The sequence below is a fragment of the Aotus nancymaae genome, unplaced genomic scaffold (assembly GCF_030222135.1).
Source record: "Aotus nancymaae isolate 86718 unplaced genomic scaffold, 86718_ANA_hifiasm-v0.15.2.pri h1tg000016l, whole genome shotgun sequence".
NCBI lineage: Eukaryota > Metazoa > Chordata > Mammalia > Primates > Aotidae > Aotus > Aotus nancymaae.
The window spans coordinates 78,279,774-78,301,366 of NW_026988428.1; the positions used below are offsets into that span (position 1 = coordinate 78,279,774).

The 21,593-nt window shown below is 35.8% G+C and overlaps 2 protein-coding genes across 2 annotated transcripts; one reads left to right on the plus strand and one right to left on the minus strand.

Moving 5' to 3' along the window:
* Nucleotides 1-860: 860 nt before the first annotated feature.
* SMCO3 (single-pass membrane protein with coiled-coil domains 3) lies at nucleotides 861-10,216 on the minus strand. The gene is made up of 3 exons (XM_012447606.2): nucleotides 10,142-10,216; nucleotides 4,063-4,183; nucleotides 861-3,019 (listed from the first exon to the last, which is right to left on the minus strand). The coding sequence occupies exon 3, from the start codon at nucleotides 3,001-3,003 to the stop codon at nucleotides 2,326-2,328; it is 678 nt and encodes a 225-aa protein (XP_012303029.2). The 5' UTR covers nucleotides 3,004-3,019; nucleotides 4,063-4,183; nucleotides 10,142-10,216; the 3' UTR covers nucleotides 861-2,325.
* On the plus strand, nucleotides 7,575-19,652 carry CUNH12orf60 (chromosome unknown C12orf60 homolog). The gene is given in 5 exon segments (XM_064376819.1): nucleotides 7,575-7,715; nucleotides 9,320-9,372; nucleotides 18,586-18,731; nucleotides 18,734-18,752; nucleotides 19,091-19,652. Coding segments are annotated over 5 exon segments (921 nt in total).
* The last annotated feature ends 1,941 nt before the right edge of the window (nucleotides 19,653-21,593 follow it).

The following is a 21,593-nucleotide window of genomic DNA, read 5'->3' on the forward strand; positions in this document are numbered from 1 at the left end:
GGTTGGTTGACGATCCTGCCTCGAGTTGGAGGCGTTCTGACCTGGTTGCTGGGATCGTAGTGCGTTGAGCTGTCCGAGAACTGTGCATTCTGCAGATAGAGAAGTGTTCTGCGTTTTCTGTTTCTTAGAATTACGTTAGTTTTTGGATTTTTATGTTTCTTATGATGCAGGCAGGTGCCATCCTTTAGTGTTTCCGTTTGTGAACGAATAGCCAGATAACATTTGCCGCTGAGTTTAATCTGCTTTGTAAGCATCAGGTTATACCATGTGGGCGCCTGGTACGTGTGGAAATTTAATAGACACGCAGAACAGAACATTTGTAAACCTGAACAAATAAATCAGCACCCTTGTTAGAGTCGCAAATTGCTTATACGGGCGGTGATTTATTATTTATTAGTATTGTTTTTAAGAGGAGATATGGGGATACATATGCAGTCGGTTTTAAATTTATGAGTGGCGAGGTTGATCTATATTGGCTCTATTCCCGACTGGTCTTTTCATCAGCCAAAAGTCCTCTGATGTCACTCTACGTACGGGATTATTCACTTAACTCTAGCCTTCGCCCTTTCTCTACCTTCTATTCCCTCTTTCCGTACCTTCTATCCCCTCTTTCCTGAGTCTACCCCCACTTATTTCCCTTAAAGGTTAACATTTAAAAAATTATCTTACAGGACATACTTAGTTATTTCTAACCTTAACCTGAGTATCCTATGTAGGAAGGCTTTTCTTACCATCAGTTATAAATATTTCAAATGTTGGTGGAGATACATACTAATTTTTAGCAGAATCTTTAAACTGCCCTTAGCGGTGTAAGAGCATTCCTATCATTCCAATACCTAAACTTACCTTTGTGTTAGGAAATTCTTGATTTGACTTTAGACTGAATTTGAGTCTCAGAAAGCAATGACAAGATCTTATAGGTTAAAGCTGATAAACCAGGTAATACATTAAAAAGAAAATAATCTTGAATGTTGAAGGTGAACTAAGTTGTAATGTTTTGCAGCTTTTTTTTTTTCTTTCCCTGCACCATAGTAGTGGTCATAGTTTTGTGACTAGTTTTGAAAAACAATGCTAGAAAAGAAAGAGAAAACAAAGTGTATTTTGGAAATAGTAAAGTCAAGTAGCTAAAATTTTTTATCTAGCTAATATTGTTAATATATGCTGAGCAGTTTTTATTTCAATACATTTGTACTTGGGTGGGAGAATCAACTATAACAAACACAGTCTGGCATCAACAGTATATTAATAATTTTGTCAGTATACACTAAAAGAGTCCTCATGGGAATTATTCATTGGCAAAGGATTAAGAAAACAAACATACCTGCAGAGGTTCAGCTGAACCATTAGGCCAGCATAGACTTTGGCACTTTCTAAAATTAGGTAATTAGTGAAATGGCCCACCTAATGTGTCATGTAGCAAAGGCAGCTGCCTCCTTTTTGCTAGTGTTGAAATTATGTATTTTTTTCTGAAAACTCACGTTATAATAAATTGTGATTTTCCTTTAAATGACAAATGCTTTAAAAGTACTGACCTTCTATTCTGCATCCTAAATGCGTTTTATTCATGTGTAGCTGTGCTTTGCTTGCTTGTCTTTTAAATGTTTCAGTGTTTGAACATTCACTTTAGCGATATTTAATCATCACAGTTGTTGGTCAGGGTTGATTGCAGTTATAGAAACAGGACCTTTATGTTTTTAGTTTTGATTTTTACCATTTTAAAATCCATCCAGTTTACATTATGTAATTAGTAGATGTTTACAGATCTACTTCCTGTCCTAATTGAAGCAAATTATTACAAACTGTTTTTCAGTCTCTTCCAGTTTACAGAAAACCGGATTTACTCTGATGGTCAAAAATATGGTAGTATTTCTGTCCCATTCAAAGCCCCACAATTTGTTTCTAGGCAGAAGTTACTAAGTATGTCCCATTATAACTAAATCATATTTGAAGCTGGTGGTAGAAATGAAAGTTTCTGCCAATGTAAAATTTAAGAATTTTTATGCAATTAGAAAAGGAAAAAGTAACCCCTATACTTGCACTCTATGATATCATTTACCCTGATGTTAATCTGATAGAGCAGGGTGTGAAAACATCCAGGGATATAATTTTTTTTTACCTCACAGGGTCCAGCACCAACTAATTCAGGCATTGTTGACTCAAAACTCATCTAGTCATCTAGTCTTGGCATCTCCAATTTCCCTCTCCAAATTGTTTATCCTATTTAAGTCCATATTGGAAGCATATAAAAAATGAACCTAACCAAAGAAACAAACACGTTACTGAAAAGGAAGCAGAAAAACATTCCAGTGCAAATAAAATGGCTATTCATTTCATTTGCTGTTTCACTGTATTGGTGACCTCAGTAATGGCATGATTATATTTTTCTGAGGCTGACTTGAACTCCACCAGATGTCTCTCATAACTTTTGATGGCTGCTTGAAGCTGTGTTTTTTCCACTGCTCCCAGGATGGCACGGACAATCATATCTATGCCAAGGCCAAGAACAGCAACTCCAATACTACCAAGGAGAGAAGCACCAATTTGAGCTAACACAGTGACTAACTTGTTAATGATGCCAGTTGTGACACTGGAGCCCACAAGTTTAACAGCGACTGCACTGGCTGCAGATGTAGCTTCTCCCAGAATGACCGAAATAACCTTTTGCACTATTGCAATTTTCTCTGTTTCCCTTTCCTTAATATCCTGAAGTTTTCTATAGAGGGTTGGCTCTAGCTTATCTTTTAGTGCTTCATCAACCTTTTGCAATTCCTTTTGAATTTTCATAATGGCTTGGATGATGATGTCACAGTTTTCTTTGATGGTCCCATCTCTTTTCATCTCAATGGAGGCCAGCCTGCACCCCAAGTGCATATTTAGAACCTCAGTCAGCTTATTGGTGACATCGAAGCTGTCAGATAAGCAATCAAGGAGCTGCTGGTGAAGACGATTTACTTCCTGCCGCCTCTTTGGGTTCTCTGGGTAGAGGAAGTCACTTTGGGCCATATTTCCAATATGATCGCTGAAAAATAAAATGGTACATTTTTACTCAAACTCTTAAAAAATATCTGCTAACTGTGTAGAAGGGACTAGGAAATCTTTTTCTTTATGAATAGCAAAGAAGCAATATGCTGTCTAAGGAGAATTCCTCAGAACGCTCAACAGGTTCTTTAAAACAGTTACTATGAAATTTGGAGTCAGTGTATGAAACATGTAGGCAATTGAATACAACCCCTTTGATGCATAAATTAAGGCATTAGATTTTGTGTTGGTGGGAAATATTCATATTTATCAAGCATCTATTAATAAGCATGATTATTTCCAGGTAATATTTAATAACTTTTATGTGAAACATACCCCAATTTGAACTGCTTAGCTCTTGATTACTAGAGCTCCTTAGTTTCCCCAACCCCTAGTCACCACATCGACCACACCTACCAGACTGATTTCTCTAGCATTTGAAGTTAAACTAGTAGTCAGGGCCAGATGAGTATTAATAACTATGAATTTACAGGGCTATTTTTTGTGTTTCAATACTTGGTTGTTTTAATTTAAAATATTCAAATCACTTTATATTTTTCTACAGGCAAATTATTTGTTTTCTAAACCTAAGGGATATCCAAAGGCAACATACATATTATGCTAGAATCTTTAAAAATTTTTTTTGGGATAAGAGTATATATTCAAGACTCTATGGATTAAAATTTCATGTGGGGAGAAGGTAGGCACTATACAGGGCACAGTATTAATCAGAGATAAGCACATGGTTATCTTTGTGATTTTCCATTTGCAAAGCTTATAAATTAAATTATTTAGAATGGTCTAAATAGTATTGCACCTGGGCATTATTTAGATAAACTAGAGTTAATGTCAGGAAAAAAATGCCATTTTACAAAAGTATTAAAGAATAAGGGGCTAGGCATGGTGGCTCAGGCCTGTAATCCCAGCAGTTTGGGAGGCTGGGGCAGGTGGATAACTTGAGGCCGGGAGTTCAAGAGCAGCCTGACCAACACAGTGAAACCCTAACTCTACTAAAGATGCAAAAATTAGTGTGGTGGTGCATGCCTGTAATCCTAGTTACTCTGGAAGCTGAGGCAGGAGATTTGCTTGAATCCAGAGGAGGAGGTTGCAGTGAGCCAAGATGGTGCCACCACACTCCAGCCTGGGTGACAGAGCGAGACTTTGTCTAAAAAAAAAAAAAAAAAGGTGGTGAGAATACATCATAGAATTAATAAAATAAACTTGATAAGAGGCTTCAGTGTTTGTCCTTCTGGCCTACGGTACCATTTAGAGAAAACTAACAGTCATGCTCTTCTGTGTTTATTTGGATGAAAAGCCTGAATTTGAGCCAATAAGATCACCATGCTATTCAATATGCATACTTTCAGTAGCCTTCCTATGTGGCTGGCACTTTTATTTTTATTTAATTAAACTGTTGGGAGAAAAGGAAGAAAAAAGTTCTCTATCTATATCCATGTGGAATCTGGCACAGTCTCTTTTTGAGTAAACAACATCGTAATTAATTTGGACCTTATGTCTTGTAGCACCATGGATCTTATTCTGCTTAAGGGGAACCTCAAGCATGGGTTGAAGGAATGAAGATGTTTTTCTTTCAAGAAAGTAAACCTGAAAACAACCTATCCTCCAAATCATATGAATATAATTTGGAAAAGGAAAAGGGAAAATTTTCTGAAATGGTTTGGAACATAAATAACCATGTATGTTGTTAGATTTAGAAAAATGCACCGAAACCTCCTGGTAAAATAAATTGCCATGGTCAGAAATTCATTTTATCCTTAATTCAAATCCAGCACACATACACACATATACAGGCACATACACGTGTAACAGACACACATTTCCACAAAACAATACTTAGAAACTTTTCTAATCCAATTCCCTTTAAAGAAATTGCTTGTTGAAGATCTAGCAAGTATTCTCTAAACTCACCAATGGGTTGCAAACTATAATTTGATAAGCACAGATTTGGACTTGGAATTTTCTTTTCTTCTTCTAGTAATTTTCCGTTAAATGTTTGTCTTTTTTGACTCCTGGTTTTCAGATCTTATCATGAAATGAAAACTCTAGTTTCTGACTGAATTTGGAAGAAAATTAGCTATATTTCTACTCAGACAGTTAGGTGAGAGTTTTCTTATCCTGAAAAAATCTCTAGTAGCTATCATATGTCATTATATGAAGGCATAGTTTCCAGAAAAGGTGGGTGGTTCTATCTACCTCAAGATAAACAAATGGAGAAATGAACCTTCCTCCTGGATGGGAGGCAGAATGCTTCCAACTGGTCGGCTCATTTTCAGTTAACTCATTGTTTTATCACGACTTTACAAATTAATCATAAAATGTATCTGAAAGGCTAAACAGGTGAGACTTATTTTTTCAGGAAAAAAACAGGGCTCTTCTCCCATCCCCGGTATTAAAACACCATAAAAACAAAATAGTAAACGTATGGTACAGGTGCAAGAGTCAGTGAATTAATGGAACAAATTAGTCCCCAAAGGAGACTCTTCTATCTGTTTAATAATGATAATTATAGAATCTCAAATCAGAAATAATCGAAATGATTACTCCATAAATGGTCCTGAGTCATGGGCTAGACTTTGGAGTTAAAAATTAATAACAAAATTGTTAGTGTAATATATGTTAAAAAATTAATAGCTAAAAGAAAATGGATAATCTTCAAATGTATGTATGGAGGAAGACTTTATAAGCCTAAAATCAATGAAAAAAAATGATGTGCAAAAATTTGACTAACAAAGATAGCCAATGTAAAAAGAACTGAAAGCAAACTGGAGAAAATGCAAAAAAGTATTGTTATTTTAAAAAAGCTGAGACAGTCTAATATATAAATGAGTGAACAACCTTAAACAGAGTACAAAAAAATAGTAGCTAATAAAATGGTGAGAAGTTCAGTCTTACTAGAAATCAAAGTGTAAGACATCATATGTTTTAAACTACTAAAGTAATGTTTTTCCTCCTTGTAAATAGTCATGCTCTTGCATTTGCACTCTTATACTCTTCGTAGGATCTAGACCTCAGTCCATGACTTTGTTTCGATAGCAAGTTTGTCTAAGAGACGTTATGATGTGCTAAGAGTTATGTTTTTCTTACAATGAAAAAGGACTTTTATTCTGAGTCCCGTTTACCTTCCTAGATTTTTTCCTTAGGGTGGGGAGTAGGGAGGGTTTTCTTGTGCTAACAGATCTTCAGCAGGCCTGCCACCATACCTGTTCAGGTATGTCTGAGCTCCAGTACTGAATACAGCTCAAGGTTATTTCCACACCCCAAATGAGATAAGGAGCACTGGGGAATTAGAAAGAGGAGAGGTGGGGATTGAAGGTGAAACTATTGAATTGTTTTTTGAACAGGCGAAGTTTGAAGAGCTTAGTGAAGAAGGCAATTATTGATTCATTAACAATTTATCTAATAGGTTGGCACTTACCATGTGTAAGGTCATGCTTACACCACTCTGCAAAGCGTACAAAGATGAAAAAGACATGGTCCTTGCGTTTTTGGAATTTCTAATCTAATTAGGAAGTTAAGACAGATTTATAACTATAATGTCAAGTTGAAAGTAATATGTCATACAAAATTATAAAGGTACGGTTGGTATTTGACTTGTGCAAATTTGTTTTAAACTACCCACACTTTAATATATAATATATTGGCACTGTGGCTTTATGGAGACATTTAGTCATCTAGTAAGGTTAACAATTTGTAACTTTTCAAGTAAATATTTTTTTTTTTTTTGAGACAGAGTTTCGCTCTTTTTGCCCAGGCTGGAGTGCCATGGGACAACCTTGGCTCACCGCAACCTCCACCTCCCGGGTTCAAGCGATTCTCCTACCTCAGCCTCCCCAGTAGCTGGGATTACAGGCATGCACCACCATGCTCAGCTGACTTTTTGTATTTTTAGTAGTGACAGGGTTTCTACATGTTGGTCAGGCTGATCTCGAACTCCTGACCTCAGGTGATCCACCCGCCTGGGCCTCCCAAAGTGCTGGGATTATAGGTATGAGCCACCGCGCCCTGCCTCAAGTAGATATTCTTAAATATGTGCTTGACAATTAAGGAGAGGTTGAGCACCACATGGAGAACCATAGTTGGCAGTGTGCAGTATTTTCACTGTTGCCCTTAACAATTTAGTTCTGACTCCCAAAGTGATAACTCCATTTAGCAAAACAAAAGCCCTTCAGTTATTTGGAGTCATTCTTCTTAAAGATCATCATCGTTGTTACTCAGGCAAACTTCAAGTGATATTTTACAAACAATCCATACTATTGTGCCTGAGAGGAGTTCTGAGCCATATACTTTCTCCATCTTATTCCATTTTCGGTGATGACGTGTCACTTTCAAAGATTGTGGCACCAGCAGCAAGTGGTATATTTAATCCAGCCCTAATTAACTACACCTCTTGTATAGTAACTTTGAACTTTTACATAATTTGAATTATCCCATGATGGTGCTTCCTGTCAGTGAAAAATTCTACTTGGGTAATTACCATCCACTTATGTATACAGTTTGTGCTATTATTCGAATATTTTATTGCAGTTATCCATGAAATGGGTTCTGTAGTGCCCTGGAGCAGCCGATGGGGAATTGCTAGCCAGCAGGTGGAGCTGTTGATTTCTGGGACTCCCATTTTTCGTGTGGGCCTTTGCTGGACTGGAGCAGCTGTGCTGCTCTACACATTTGGGCTCTGGGTGGGTAAAATTTTATTTGATGAGAGAGTTCTGTCGCTAAAACAAAGTTTGGAAATTTTTGACTTGTTGTTTTACTAAAAAATGACAAAACATCTGAAAGTGCTGATGTCATTGATCAGCACACCTTAAGAAATGAAAATGGAGACAAGGTTAGCTTGAGATGATGCTTATTGGACCTAACTTTGTCAATTGTTTTGAATTGAGAAGTTAGCATTTAAGATTAAAGTGCATATAAGATATGGCAAAAATATACTGATAATTGTATCTAGAAGTTAATGTTTATTTAATGACATCACGCAGTTGTTTTAGTTTTTTCAGAAAGGGAAAATGTATTGGTTATCATATGTTCAAATAAAACTTTTTAGGATACTTTCATGAATAATAGTAGTGTGTGGACTGTCAAGTGTTATTGGAACTTAGAAATTAGTATCAAGGTGATTAGAGAAGGCTTCATGGAAAAGGCAATATATGATCTGTGCCTTGATAGATGATACATTATGGAGAAATTAAAAGTGAACGGTTTTATAAAACAAATAATTTTTTAATATAAACTTATTACCAGTAATATATAAACTTTTTTAAATAGAGGAAGAACACCCATAAACCTACCATCTTACTTTTGATTTTTGTATTCATTTTTAAAATTTGTTTATATGCATAAGTGTCTTTACAAAGTTATAATAATAGTGTAAATTAAATTCATCTTACATTAATTCACTTAACACTTTCTCCTGTTTATAGTTTTAAAAATATTTTATTGGTTACATATACTATTCCATATATTTACCGTAATTTAATAAATTCAAAATTGTTTCACTGTCACAGTATTCTAATGAGCATTTTGATACTCACAGATTTTTTTCCTCCATTATTTGGATTATTTTCTTAGCATAAATATCTAGAAGAATTATATAATTAGTGGCATAAGTAATGGGAATTAAATTTTTATTACTTTTGATATGTATTGTAAACTGCATTCCAAAAGCTTTTACTCTGCTACCCCAAATAAATTTTTATGGCAGGATACTGGTTCTCTCTCTCTCTCTCTCTCTCTCTTTCTCTTTCTTTTTCAATTTTTAGTTTACATCTAGGAGGTACATATGCAAGTTTGTTGCCTGACTGTACTGTGGGATGCTAAGGTTTGGGATTTAAATGATCCCGTCACCCTGATACTGAGCACAGGGCTGGTATCTTTCAAAGTCAAAGATGGTCCTGTTTAAATATTGTTGATTTGGGAAGTGTAAGGTTAAATTTTAAAAAGAGAAGTTCTTGCCTGCTTGGAAATACATACTAAAAACGTTAAAGGTAAAATGAAATGGTCTCTGAGATTTGCTTGCAAATTATCTGGAAAGAATAGTGGGGTAGGGTTATAGAGGAAATAACATTGGACTTGTTTTGATAAGCTTTAAAGGTGAGTTATGGGTACATGGGAGTTTACTATATTATTGTCTCCACTTCTGTGTATGTTTGAACTTTTTAAAATAATAACAATTAAAGAAAGAAAGAAAAATATGACCCTGTCTAAATCTCTGATGTTTAGTCATTAGTACTCTGTGAGGTTTTACGTTTCTTCTTGCTGTCACTTTCCCTCACTGTCCAAACAGGGTTTTGCTGTCATGCATAGTTCCCTTATTTGGAGTGTGGAAATAGGGTATAGGTAAAGTCAGGAGCCTTTCAGGAGAAAATAACAGCTTCTAACTAGTTCTGAGTCTCCTTTAATTCAAATAAAAACCATAGCCTTTAATTAAAACAAACATTGATCATGATGTGATGATGATGATACACTTTGTAACATAAATTCTTTGAAAGTTTCTGTACAGAAAGAATAATATTAAAGTCATTCATCAGCATTTATCAAGTGCTCACTGGTGAGGCCTCTACTATATCCCTTGAGGCGTTTGAAAAAGACAGTGTTCCTTGTCCTCAATATGGTAACAGCCTGTTTGGAGACACACAGCAAATGCTCAGAGATATTTAGATATAACATAAGTTATAAAAGAGTATGAGTACTATACATTAACAGTGTTAGGTTCCACGTTCATTCATTCACAGATAGGGACTGAGTGTCTATATTATGACATAGAAGGAAATGTTACTATCCATATAAACTTCACACATTCACACAGGTATCATTTTATCCTTAATCCTTCTTAAAATTGATGTCTTTACTGCTTCTCTTCCACTCTGACCTAATCGGTCCTAGAAGTGGTTAATTTGCTTCCTTCTCTGTTGTCTTCAGAGAGGGCACCAAGGAAGGTTCCTTCTAAATCACAAGGGACATGTCATGAGATCCTCCTATAACAAAGCTGTCTTTTTACTTTATTCTATTTATGGTTAGATTCAAGACTGACAGGCTATTTCAAATTCCTGTTACCATTGAGAAAGAGTATTATATCAGTACTAATAGAAATATCCATGTTGCTTACCTCGCTGTGTTTCCGAGTTCCGTGGTCCCAGCAGTTGTTAAAGTGCTTTTTCATCTGGTTTCATCTGGATATTTCTGATGGAATGTGATGACTTATAGACTTTGCTAGTCTCTGCTGGGTCCCTCTGCCTGTCTGGTTTATAGGCTATTTCTACATGGCTTGGACTTCAGAATTCTTTTATTACCTATTAATAAAAACTTAATATACAGTATTAAGTTATATAAATTGGAAGACAGCATGGTAAAACTTATTTTTTAATTTCTGTTCTTTAATGGACTTTTATTGCTGAGAAGCGCTATACAACCGAGCTAATTAAGTTTAGTGGAGAAGATGGCTCTTCGATGGCAGCTCTCAGATACTGGGGTTTTCTCTTGTCAACTGTTCCAGATATTAAGTTTCTTTTAGCTTCTGTTGCATTTGCACCTCTAACTGTTGCTGATTATTTAAATTCTCAAGAGATATAAATACAGTTACTTGCATTCAATATTTTTCTCTTTCCAGCTAGGAGTTCTCCTCTTTTTCACTCTCTCTCTTCCTATGTTGGTGAATTTTCTTGACAATATAAAAACCTTAAAGACCAACTTGACTCTTTTTCCTGAAAGCTCGGATCAGAGTCTTCCCTGCTGCTGCTTCTGGTTTCTAACTTCATACCCATTGATTCTTCCACAGCAAAGACACCTCAGTCATAGCGAAATCACTCAGGCCCAGTGTAACTTAGTGAAAGACTGCAGGCTTTACACTCAGGCAGTCCTGGTTTTGTGTACTCCAGGTACCACTTACTAGTCAGGCAACCCTAAGAAAGTCACTTAGCCTCTCTAAGTTTTCCCATTGGTGTAATATGAGTATTAGTTCATAATTTATGGATTTTCATAAGGTTTAAATGGGATAATGTTTATAAGTAGTTGGCATAGTGGCTGATATGTGGCAAACTCTTATGAAATGGTAGCTATGTATATATTAACAGTATTTCCTGATAGAAGGGAGAGGAGAATGGGTGGGTACAGGATACAGGACCAAAATGCCAGACAGGCAGACAGGAGACTTTAAAATCTAAAGATGCTGCCCTATGATCCTAAAGAAGGGCTAAGTCGGGGGACTTTTTACTTTTGTCCCAGTGGATCATCTTACCCTTGATGTATCCAGGGCTCCACCACGTGGGGATATGTGGCCAGTGTATCTGAACTAGGTGTGGATGGTAAGTAGGATTTTAACAGATGTTTGAGTGGGGGTGGGCAGTATAGAAGAGATAATACAGATAAAGGGAACACTGAGAGCAAAGGAGCTGTACCAAAAATTGTAGAGCATTTTCAGGGAACAAAATCTACCATGCTGGTGATACAGGGTGTATGTGGGAGCAGTTAAGGGTAGGTAAGTAATGGAAAATTGAAAACAGCTTGTAGATAGCCTTAAATGTCATGCTAGGAAACTGTATTTCATTCTGTAGGTAATAGTGAACCATTAAAAAATTCTTTTTAATATTTGGAGTTTGGATTTCAGGAAGGGAACATTATGTAAACTCGATTAGTAAGTTTGGACAATAAAGCATGAGTCACCAACCCCATTACCTACAGTATCTGGACAAAATATGTCTGTCTCTTAGGCTCTTAAAACAGTTACATTTTGTTTCTGAAGAGGCTACTTTTAAAGAGTGCCATTCAACCCACTTGTTCCTAAGGTGTTTTCTCTCCTATTTCTACACTTCTTAACATTTGTTGCCTACTCATCCACTCCTTTCTCTCCCACAACGCCTAAGTGGAGTTGCCAAAATTAAAGCATAAACAGTAGCAATGCAAAATAATTATCAGAGAAAAACTAGAAGCAATATTGACTTCATACTGAGCCCCCCGATCAACTTGAACTTCTCTTTTCTGCAATCAGTTTCTCAGGTTGAAAACTTGAACTTCTTAAATCTTCCTTGGTAACTAAAGCCAGCATTGGCATCAGAGCAATAGTCAGAACTGAACCTTAGGAAGGAGGCAAATTTTCCTAGCATAGATCTTGGAGTCAGGGTGGTTTTAGGGAATCAGGAAGGCTGATTTGACAAGTTTCACTGCTGGATTGACGGTGATAGGAAATGAGAGTGAAAGCAATAATATCTCCAAACTTATCTGCATGTAGCTCTCACTTGATAGTTACTTTTATTTAGAATGCTTTTATATCCCCTTTATCCTAAAGCTTATACCCTCTTCTTTTCCTAAAAAACTCTGCTCAAAAATCATATATTACATGACCCTGAATAACCTGCCTGATTCAATTATGATTGTTTCAACAATTTGCCAGCACTTATGAATATTGCGCTTAAAAAAATCAAGCAAACCTAAAATAATCACCTTTTTGATCCAGTAGCCTCCTTTATCTCTCTTCTTCACAGTTAGACGTCCCAATTGGGTAGTGTACGTGCACTGCCTCTACTTAATTTTCTCCATTAATTTTCCAGTATTTATAATCTAGCTTCTGCACGTATTCCTGTCTCTTGCAAAATTGCTTTTCTAGCATTACCAATGACATTGTAATGACTAAACATAAGAAATAATTTACAGTTTTTTATCATATGTGTGGCATTTGAAATTGCTGACCAGTTCTTTAAAATTTTTCTTCTATTTTATTTTATTTTTGAGACAGTGTCTCACTCTGTTATCCAGGCTGGAGTGCAGTGGTGCCATCTCTGCTCACTACGTCTTCCGCCCCACCAGGTTCAAGTCATTCTCGTTTCTCAGTCTCCCGAGTATCTGGGATTACAGGCATGTGCCACACGCAACTAATTTTTGTGATTTTTAGCAGAGACACGGTTTTGCCATGTTGGGCAGGCTGGTCTCCAACTCCTGGCCTTAAGTGATCTGCCCACCTCGGTCTCTCAAAGTGTTGGGATTACACTAAAATAAAATACTTAAATATACATCTAAGAATATATGCGCCACCATGCCTGGCCAATTTATCATTTTTTCTTTAATTTATATGGTTTTGGTGTCATACATATCAAAGAACTAATTGGCTAACCAAAAGTTACAAGATTTTCTTCTAAGACTTTTATGGTTTTATATTTATGTCTGTTCCATTTTGAATTAATTTATGTATGTATATGGTATGACATAAAAATCAAGGTTTATATTTTTGCATATGAGTATCAGGCTTTTCCAGCAGCATTTGTGGAAAAACCCTAAACTCTCTCTCTCTCTTTTTTATTTTTATTTTTATTTTTTGTTTTTATTTCTTCTTAAAAAAAAGGAATACATGTGCAGAATGTGTAAGTTCATTATATAGGTATACGTGTACCATGGTGGTTTGCTGAACCTCTTCACCCTTCCTCTAAGTTCCCTTCCCTCGCCCCCCACCTCCCAACTGGCCCTGCCTGGTGTGTGTTGTTCCCCTCCCTGTGCCCATGTGTTCTCATTGTTCACCTCCCACTTATGAGTGAGAACTGCACTGTTTGGTTTTCTGTTCCTGTGTTAGTTTGCTGAGAATTATAGTTTCCAGCTTCATCCATGTCCCTGTAAAGGACATGATCTTATTCTTTTTTATGGCTGTATAGTATTCCATGGTGTATATGTAACACATTTTCTTTATCCAGTGTATCATTGAAGGGCATTTGGGTTGATTCCATGTCTTTGCTACTGTAAATAGTGTTGCAATAAACATACATGTGCATGTGTCTTTATAGTAGAATGATTTATATTCCTTTGAGTATATGCCCAGTAATGGGATTGATGGGTCAAATGGTATTTCTGGTTCTAGATCCTTGAGGAATCGCCATATTGTCTTCCACAGTGGTTGAACTAATTTATATTCCCACCAACAGTGTAAAAGCCTTCCTATTTCTCCACAGCCTTGCTGCATCTGCTATTTCCTGACTTTTTCATAATCGCCATTCTGACTGGTATGAGATGGCTTCTCATTTTGGTTTTGATTTGCATTTCTCTGATGATCAGTGATATTGAGCTTTTTTTTCATATGTTTGTTGGTCACGTAAATGTCTTTTTAAAAGAAGTGTCTGTTCCTATGCTTTGCCCACTTTTTGTTGGAGTTGTAAATTTGTTTAAGTTCCTTGTAAATTCTAGATGTTAGACCTTTGTCAGATGGGTAGATTGCAAAAATGTTCTCCTGTTCTGTAAGTTGCCTATTCACTCTGATGATAATTTCTGTTGCTGTGCAGAAGCTCTTTAGTTTAATTAGATCTCATTTGTCAATTTTGGCTTTTGTTGCAGTCGCTTTTGGTGTTTTTGTCATGAAGTCTTTGCCCATCCCTAAGTCCTAAACGGTATTGCCTAGGTTTTCTTCTAGGGTGAAACCCCTAAACTTGCTGTATTAAACTGCCTTTGCATCTTTGTTAAAAATCAACTGACCACATTTGTGGATTTTTTTCTAGACTTTCTGTTCTGTTAGGTTGGTCTACATATCGCCAATACAACACTGTGTCAATTACTGTAGTTTTATGATATATCTTAATATTAGATTGTGTGAGTCCTCTAACTCTGTTCCTTTAGAAAAATATTTGTCTATTCTTGTTCCTTTACACTTGCATATATATTCTAGAATTCTGTTCTGTATCTACAAAGGATCTTGGTGACATTTTTATTGTGATTGCATTAATTCTGTGGAGCAATTTGGGGAAAATTGACATCTTAACTATATAAGTCTTCCAATCCATGGACAGAGTTTGAATTGACATCTTTGCTATATAGTCTTTTAGTCCATGGACAGAGTTTGTATCTCCATTTATTTACATTTTCTTTGATTTTTTTTACTTCAGAATTTTTTTTTTTTTAATCTTAGGGGGCAGATTATGCACATATCTTAGATTTATATTTAAGAATTTAATATTGGTTCCCTGTTGTTCATTCCTAGTGAATATGGGTGTTTGAATGTTGACCTTGTATCTGCTAAAATTACTTATAACTCTTAGAACTTTTTTGTAGATTTCTTGGGATTTTGTATGTAGATTTCATGTTGTCTGCAAACAGAGATAGTTTTATTTCTTCCTTCTCAATTTGAATATTTTCTTTTTCTTGTTCTACATCACTTTCTATGATATCCAGTATGATATTAAATAGAACTAGTGAAAGTGGACATACTTGACTAATTCCTGATCCTAAGGTGTAGCAATTAGTCTTTTATTATGTTAACTGTAGTTCTTTGTAAGAGCCCTCTATGATTAGGGAAGTTTTCTTATATTCCTAGTTTGCTAAGAGTTTTGATTATTAATGAAAATTGAATATTTAAAAATGCTTTTTCTGCATCTACTGATATGATCACGTGCTTTTTCTTGTTTAGTTTGATTTTTAATGTTGAACTAACCTTACATTTTTGGGATGCACCTTAAATTAATTGCAGTGTATTATTCTTTTTATACATTTTTGGATTGGATTTGATAATACTTTGTTGAAGATTTTTATGTCTATGTTCTTAAGGAATATTGGTCTAGAGTTTTCTTATTTTTCTAGAATGGTAGCCTTATAAAATGAGTTGGGGAGTATTCTCCCTTATGTTTTCTGGAAGATATTGTGTAGAATTGTTGTTCTTTTTTATATGTTTGAATTCACCAGTGAAACCATTTATGCCTTGAGTTTTCTCTTCTAGAGGGTGTTTAACTACACATTCAATTTTGTTAAGAAATACAGGTTTATCTAAGTGTTCTGTTTCTACTTGGGTGAGTTTTCATAGTTTATGTCTTTTAAGGATTGGCTCTATTTCATTTAGATTATTGAATTTATGCACACAGAGTTGTTCATAGTGTTCTCTCATTATCCTTTTTATGTCTGTAGGGTCAGTAGTGGCATCTCATTCTTTATGTTGGTAATTTGTGTTCTCTCTCTCTTTTCTTTTTTTTGGTCAATCTGGCTTAAAGTTTAACAATTTTATTGGTTTTTCTTTTCAAAGAAACACCTTTTAGTTTTATTGGATTTTATCTGTGTTTTTCTGTTTCAATTTCACTGATTTCTATTCTTTACTATTTTTTTCCTTTTGCTTACCTTGAATGGTTGCTCTTTCTTTTCTAACTTCTTAAGCTAGAAGTTAAAATTATTCATTTTATATCTTCCTTTCTAATATAAACGTTTAATATACAGATTTCTCTCTAAACACTGCTTTAGTTTCATCCCACAGATTTTGATATATTTTCATTTTCATTCAGTTCAAAATATTTTCTATATTTTTGTGACTTCTTTTGACCCACAGATGATTATTTAATAATGTGTTGTTTAATCCACAATATTTTGTAATTTTTCATGTATTTTCTTTGTTGACTTCTATTTTAATTCTATTAAGAGAACATTTGTTGTCTTTTACATATATCAAAAAAACTGCTGGAATTTTTTTATTGGAATTTTGTTGTATTTATAAATTAATTTGAGGAGTACTGACATCTTAGCAATATTGAGTGTTTTGGCCCATTTACAATATATATCTTTTTATTTAATTAGGTATTCCTTAATTTTTCTCAGCAATATTTTACAGTTGTAAGTGTAGGGATATTTCATTTCAGATTTATCTATAAATATTTCATATTTTTAATGATATTGTAAAGGTCATTGTTTTAATTTTAATTTCTGATTTTTATTTTGTTGCTAGTATATAGAAATACAATTGATTTGCTCTTGTATTTTTCAACCTTATGAAACTTAGTTCTAGAAACTCATATTTAATGCAATTATTGATATGCTTAGATTAAGTATACATCTTTTATTAGTTTTCTGTTTTTCTGTTCTGTTTTTTAAAATTTCTCTGCTTTCCTTTTCAAGCCATATTTTAAGTGATATAAATAGTTACTTAAATAATTTTGAAATTTCATTTTAATTTGCCTATTGACCAAAATCTGTATTAGTATCCTAGGGCTGCTGTCACAATTACCACAAACTTAGTGATGTTAAACAACAGAAATGTACCCTCTCAAGGCTGGAAGGCTGAAGTCACACAGGATCTCACTCCCTCTGGGAGCTCTGAGGGAGAATCTATTCCTTGCCTCTTCCAGCTCCGGCCGTCATCATCCCTTAATATGGGGCCACATCACTCCCATCTCTACTTCCATGGACACATTGTTTCCTGCTTTTTTAATGGTTACTCTAGGGATTATAATATAGTTTCACACTTCACACAGTCTACTTAAAATTAATATTTTATCATTTTAAGTAAAATCAAGAAATCTTTCAGCTACATGAGTCTCCTTACCATCTCTCCTTTATGGTGTAATTGTTGTATGCATTAAGTCTATGTGCATTGAAAATCCCAACAGTGCTATTTTTTGGTTATAATTTTTGCTTCTTTCTGCAGTCTACCATGCACTATTTGATTCCCAGGGGTCCCCTTTCCTGGTGTTCTGGCTAGAAAACAGTTTCAGCTCTTCCCATGGCAACTGTTTCTCACCTTGGGACAAAGCAGTGAGAGAAAGTTGGTTCTGCCCAGGGTAGAGCGGGAAGAGTGAAAAGGGGTTCACTCCATAAGGACAGGCTTTTCACTGACAGTTGGCAGGGGTGGGGGCAAAGGGCTGACTGACTTCTGCTGTGCTTGTGATATGTGTGTGGGGGATGGGATGGGGTGGGGATATGGGATGGGTGGTGGGTGGCACTGCTGTTACTTGCTAGCGCTTGAAATCAAAAGTGTTTAGGGCTGCCTCTGCTCATGAGTAGTTGGGGGCAGACAGAGGGTGGGGTGGTGGGGAGGCTACCATTTTGTTGCTGGCAACTAGATCAAAAGGGATCTGCCCAGCAGAGGCCCCTGCTCCTGATTTGCTAGTTAGAGTAGGTTTCTTTTGGAACTTTCCCTGTTTGGGCTTGTTCACAGTTCTAATTTCAAGCTGCCCAAGGTGGTATATATCAGAAGCAGGAAAAGACAACAACAACAAAAAACACAGAAAAACCCATCCTGAGAGAAAAAGTCAGAGGGCTTCATTGCTTTATTGTCCTTTAAAGGGCATTACTCCCTACTTCCTTGGCCTTCTGTCTTCCACTTTTCAGAATTATCTGATAGTGATTTTATATATTTAGTCCAGGATTTTTAGTTGTAATCAGTAGGAAAGATCGGCTGGAATGTTCTTAGTCTACCTTAATGGGAACCAGAGCCCCTCTGTGTAATTTGTAATGCTTTATTTATCTAGTATTTTTCACTACATTGAATAGTTATCAAGGATAATATCCTTGAGTGTAGGGTAATTCAGTATATTAATCTATCAATATTTTCGGGATCCAGCACACAGTATTTGTTATGTGGTATAAATTCAGTGGTATAACACTGTTCTACTCTGTTTTAATTATTTTTGTTATTATTTTTATTGAAGCACAATATCATTTTTGTTTTAATGTTTGTATAGCTTTCCTGCCCTTGGCAGGAGTTATCCTCATATTTAGACTATACTTTCAGTTTCTTTATGGTTGCCAAATTGACTTTTAGTTTTCATTTGGATTATTACTTTGCTTTGCAGTGCCGAAACTTCTTTGTTGGTGAAATGTCTTCAGAGTCAGAAAGGTTAAGGAGAGACTGATTCAAGATGCCAAAATGTTCTTTCATGTACAAGATCTTGCTTCTGTCACAAACACACTGACTCAATTGCTTAACCACAATATGAATACTCAAATCCTTTTGATGGCTGTGAAAAACAATAGTAGGATTTTTTTGAGCAAATGTTCAAAATTTATTTATTTATTTTATTTTTATTTTTATTTATTTTTTTTGAGTTTAATTGCATTTTATTTTTAGAGAACCTACATGACATGTTTTTCTTAAAAACAATGCCTCCACTCTAAATAAATCATGGTCAAAATAAATGAAGGTCTCAAGATGACATCAGTCCCATTTGTCTTAAGTCCTGGTGTGTGGATGACAAGCAGAAGCCAGTTATGATGACAAAGTGATAGATCCAAAGTAATTGCCAAATTTGTTAACATTTTTCCATTTCTAAACCATCCTTAAAGAAAATAATATATGGGGTCAAACCGTCTTCACGGTAGTCCAATAGAGCAGCAATGCCATCTAAATGCTCAAAATTTTTAAGGAGATGCAATCTGTAATGGGTGCAAAACAAGACAAAATTCAAAAGGCGTCTTTATGTTCCAAGGTTGCAATGGCCATGTGCTCTATGGTTGAGAAGAGTACCAATGTAGAGGAGTTGCATCAGTCAGCTAAAGAAGTATTCAAAAGTGCCCGTACACCAGTCATCATCTCTGTGCTAAATAGCAGTAACATCCTTGGGAGTTTGGAATCTTCTCTTTTACGCTTGATGAAATTTCCCATCATGAATCTTCAATTAAGTGACTTCTATACAGAAGACACCAAAGAGCAATCAGATGTCAGCACATCTAAGAGAAGCAGGAGTCCAGGTCCTTCCAAAACTACTATGATAGACACCTTGAAAAAACTGCAGGATGCACTAAAAACTGAGGATTCAAAAAATCCCATAGAGTCAGCAGCAGATTTGTTGGAACAAATTGTCAAGGCTATGGGACCAATCTTAGAGATCCTCCAAAAAGCCATAAAGGCTGTAGAAATGAATATTTCTGTGTTAAAGAAAGCCAGTGACAAGTAGGAATGCAACAGAGATTTTCATTTCTGTCAGAAAACTAATTCAAATACTAGGGTTTTTCATCGTGGTTTCTAAGATCTTTTGGTGCCAAACATATGGTATGTTAGAACATAAGTAAAGAGAAGTCATCTGGCAAAACATTTACCTGTAGTTTTGCCTTATGAAAATAAAAAGAAATCATTAAGAAAGCCTGTTTGAAGTGTCAGTCACTAAGAAGAATATATTGTTGAAAAAAGAACAATGTGGTATTACATTTGAGGATGTCTAAATATTATATTTTATCTTAGACCATAATTAAAACAACCCTAAACTAGTTCCCACTCTTAACCATTCTATTTTCAGTGAGAAGTCCAGGTAACCTATAAATATTGTCATTAGATAGACAGTCTGGCAGAGAGAGCTAGTCAGGGTGGGAAACAAAATAAACTCAATTTTTGTCATTTATATACCAATTTCCATATACTTCAGTACCTTGACCATCAGCAGCCATCACTAAATGTTTTAGATATGATTTATTCATAAGTAAAGAACAATGAATGAGCAATAATAGATTTTTCTTGCTTATGTAAGACCAGAGAAGATAGTTCATGCTCACTTGTCTCCTTCTGAGGTCTTATGCTTAGGAGATATTGAGGTGGAAAAATGGAGGTACTCTAACCTTTCACAAAGAAAATACTATAACGCTTAAGTTGGATGTCTGAGATGTGCTTGTATTTAACGAGATGAGATAGGACAGTCTGTTGGTCTACCATAAGTCTTTGGTTCTCATGTATTGTTAATGAGTGTATATTCCTAAGATTGGCCTTGAAGTTAACTATTTCACATGATACCTGACAGAAACTCTGTTGAGAATGGGAAAAGCAATGATAACTCCAAGCCAAAGTCATCATCGTAATTACTATTGTCATTTTAAATAAGGAATCCCTTCTCCATCCTCAGACAAATGGCAAGAATTTCAGAATGTTTGTGGGGAGGGTCAAGTGGATTTTGACCATTACCAGAGCTTGGAGGTCCTAGAAAAAAGGATGAGTTTCGATACATGAACTCTCATTTTCTCTCCACAGCGAAGCTGAAACCTTGCTTATTTGTAATAGGTTTCTATTAAGAACTCTTATTGTTTTGAAGAGGATGTTAAATTGATTCATTTGCTACCATCACCTCATAAATACACACACACACACACACACACACACACACACACACACACAGAGGGTGAGAGAGAGGAGAAGGGAGACAGGCTCTCACTTTGCTACTTTTTCTGAACCTATATGTGTCCAGGGTTTCAGTCTCCCTTTAGTCTTAGGATTATGTTTCAGAATGTTGAATGCAGTAGCTAGGGGGATTCGTATGGAAATGAATTGGACAAGGACTAAGAAAAGTCTTGGTGCAAAGTCTTTCTGTGAAGTGACTAGAAGAATGGATGGTGGCAGTTCACAGGAAGTCCTTGCCAGATGCCAATGGGAATGGCAACCAGGGTAACCCCTTGATATTAGAGATGGGTAGTGCCCACTTAAATAAAGATGGGTGGTCTTCAAGTGCTGGTGGCTCTTGTTAGGCTGGTGATCACTTACAGTGTTTCACATTTTCCCACCTCTGACTACCACCAGTCTAACCATTCTAATGACATCATGTCTGCTGCTGCTTCCTGGCTTGTGGAAATATTGAGGAAAAGCTGTATTTTTCTTAAATCTATTACTCATATTTAATGTTTCTCTCAAACAGCTTTGGTTTTGGATTCTTCTCATTTTCTTTACTGTCCTTCAGTTTTTGAAGAACAAAGTAGGGTGGACTCATGTGTTTCTATGCTATGCCTGGTCCCATTCATCCTCTAGGCTGTGAGCATGGGATGGCCTAGCTGTTTGAATGAAGCATAAGTAGGGAGGAAAAAGTGAACTGCCACACAGCATGCCACACCACACCACACCACACCACACAACACAACAC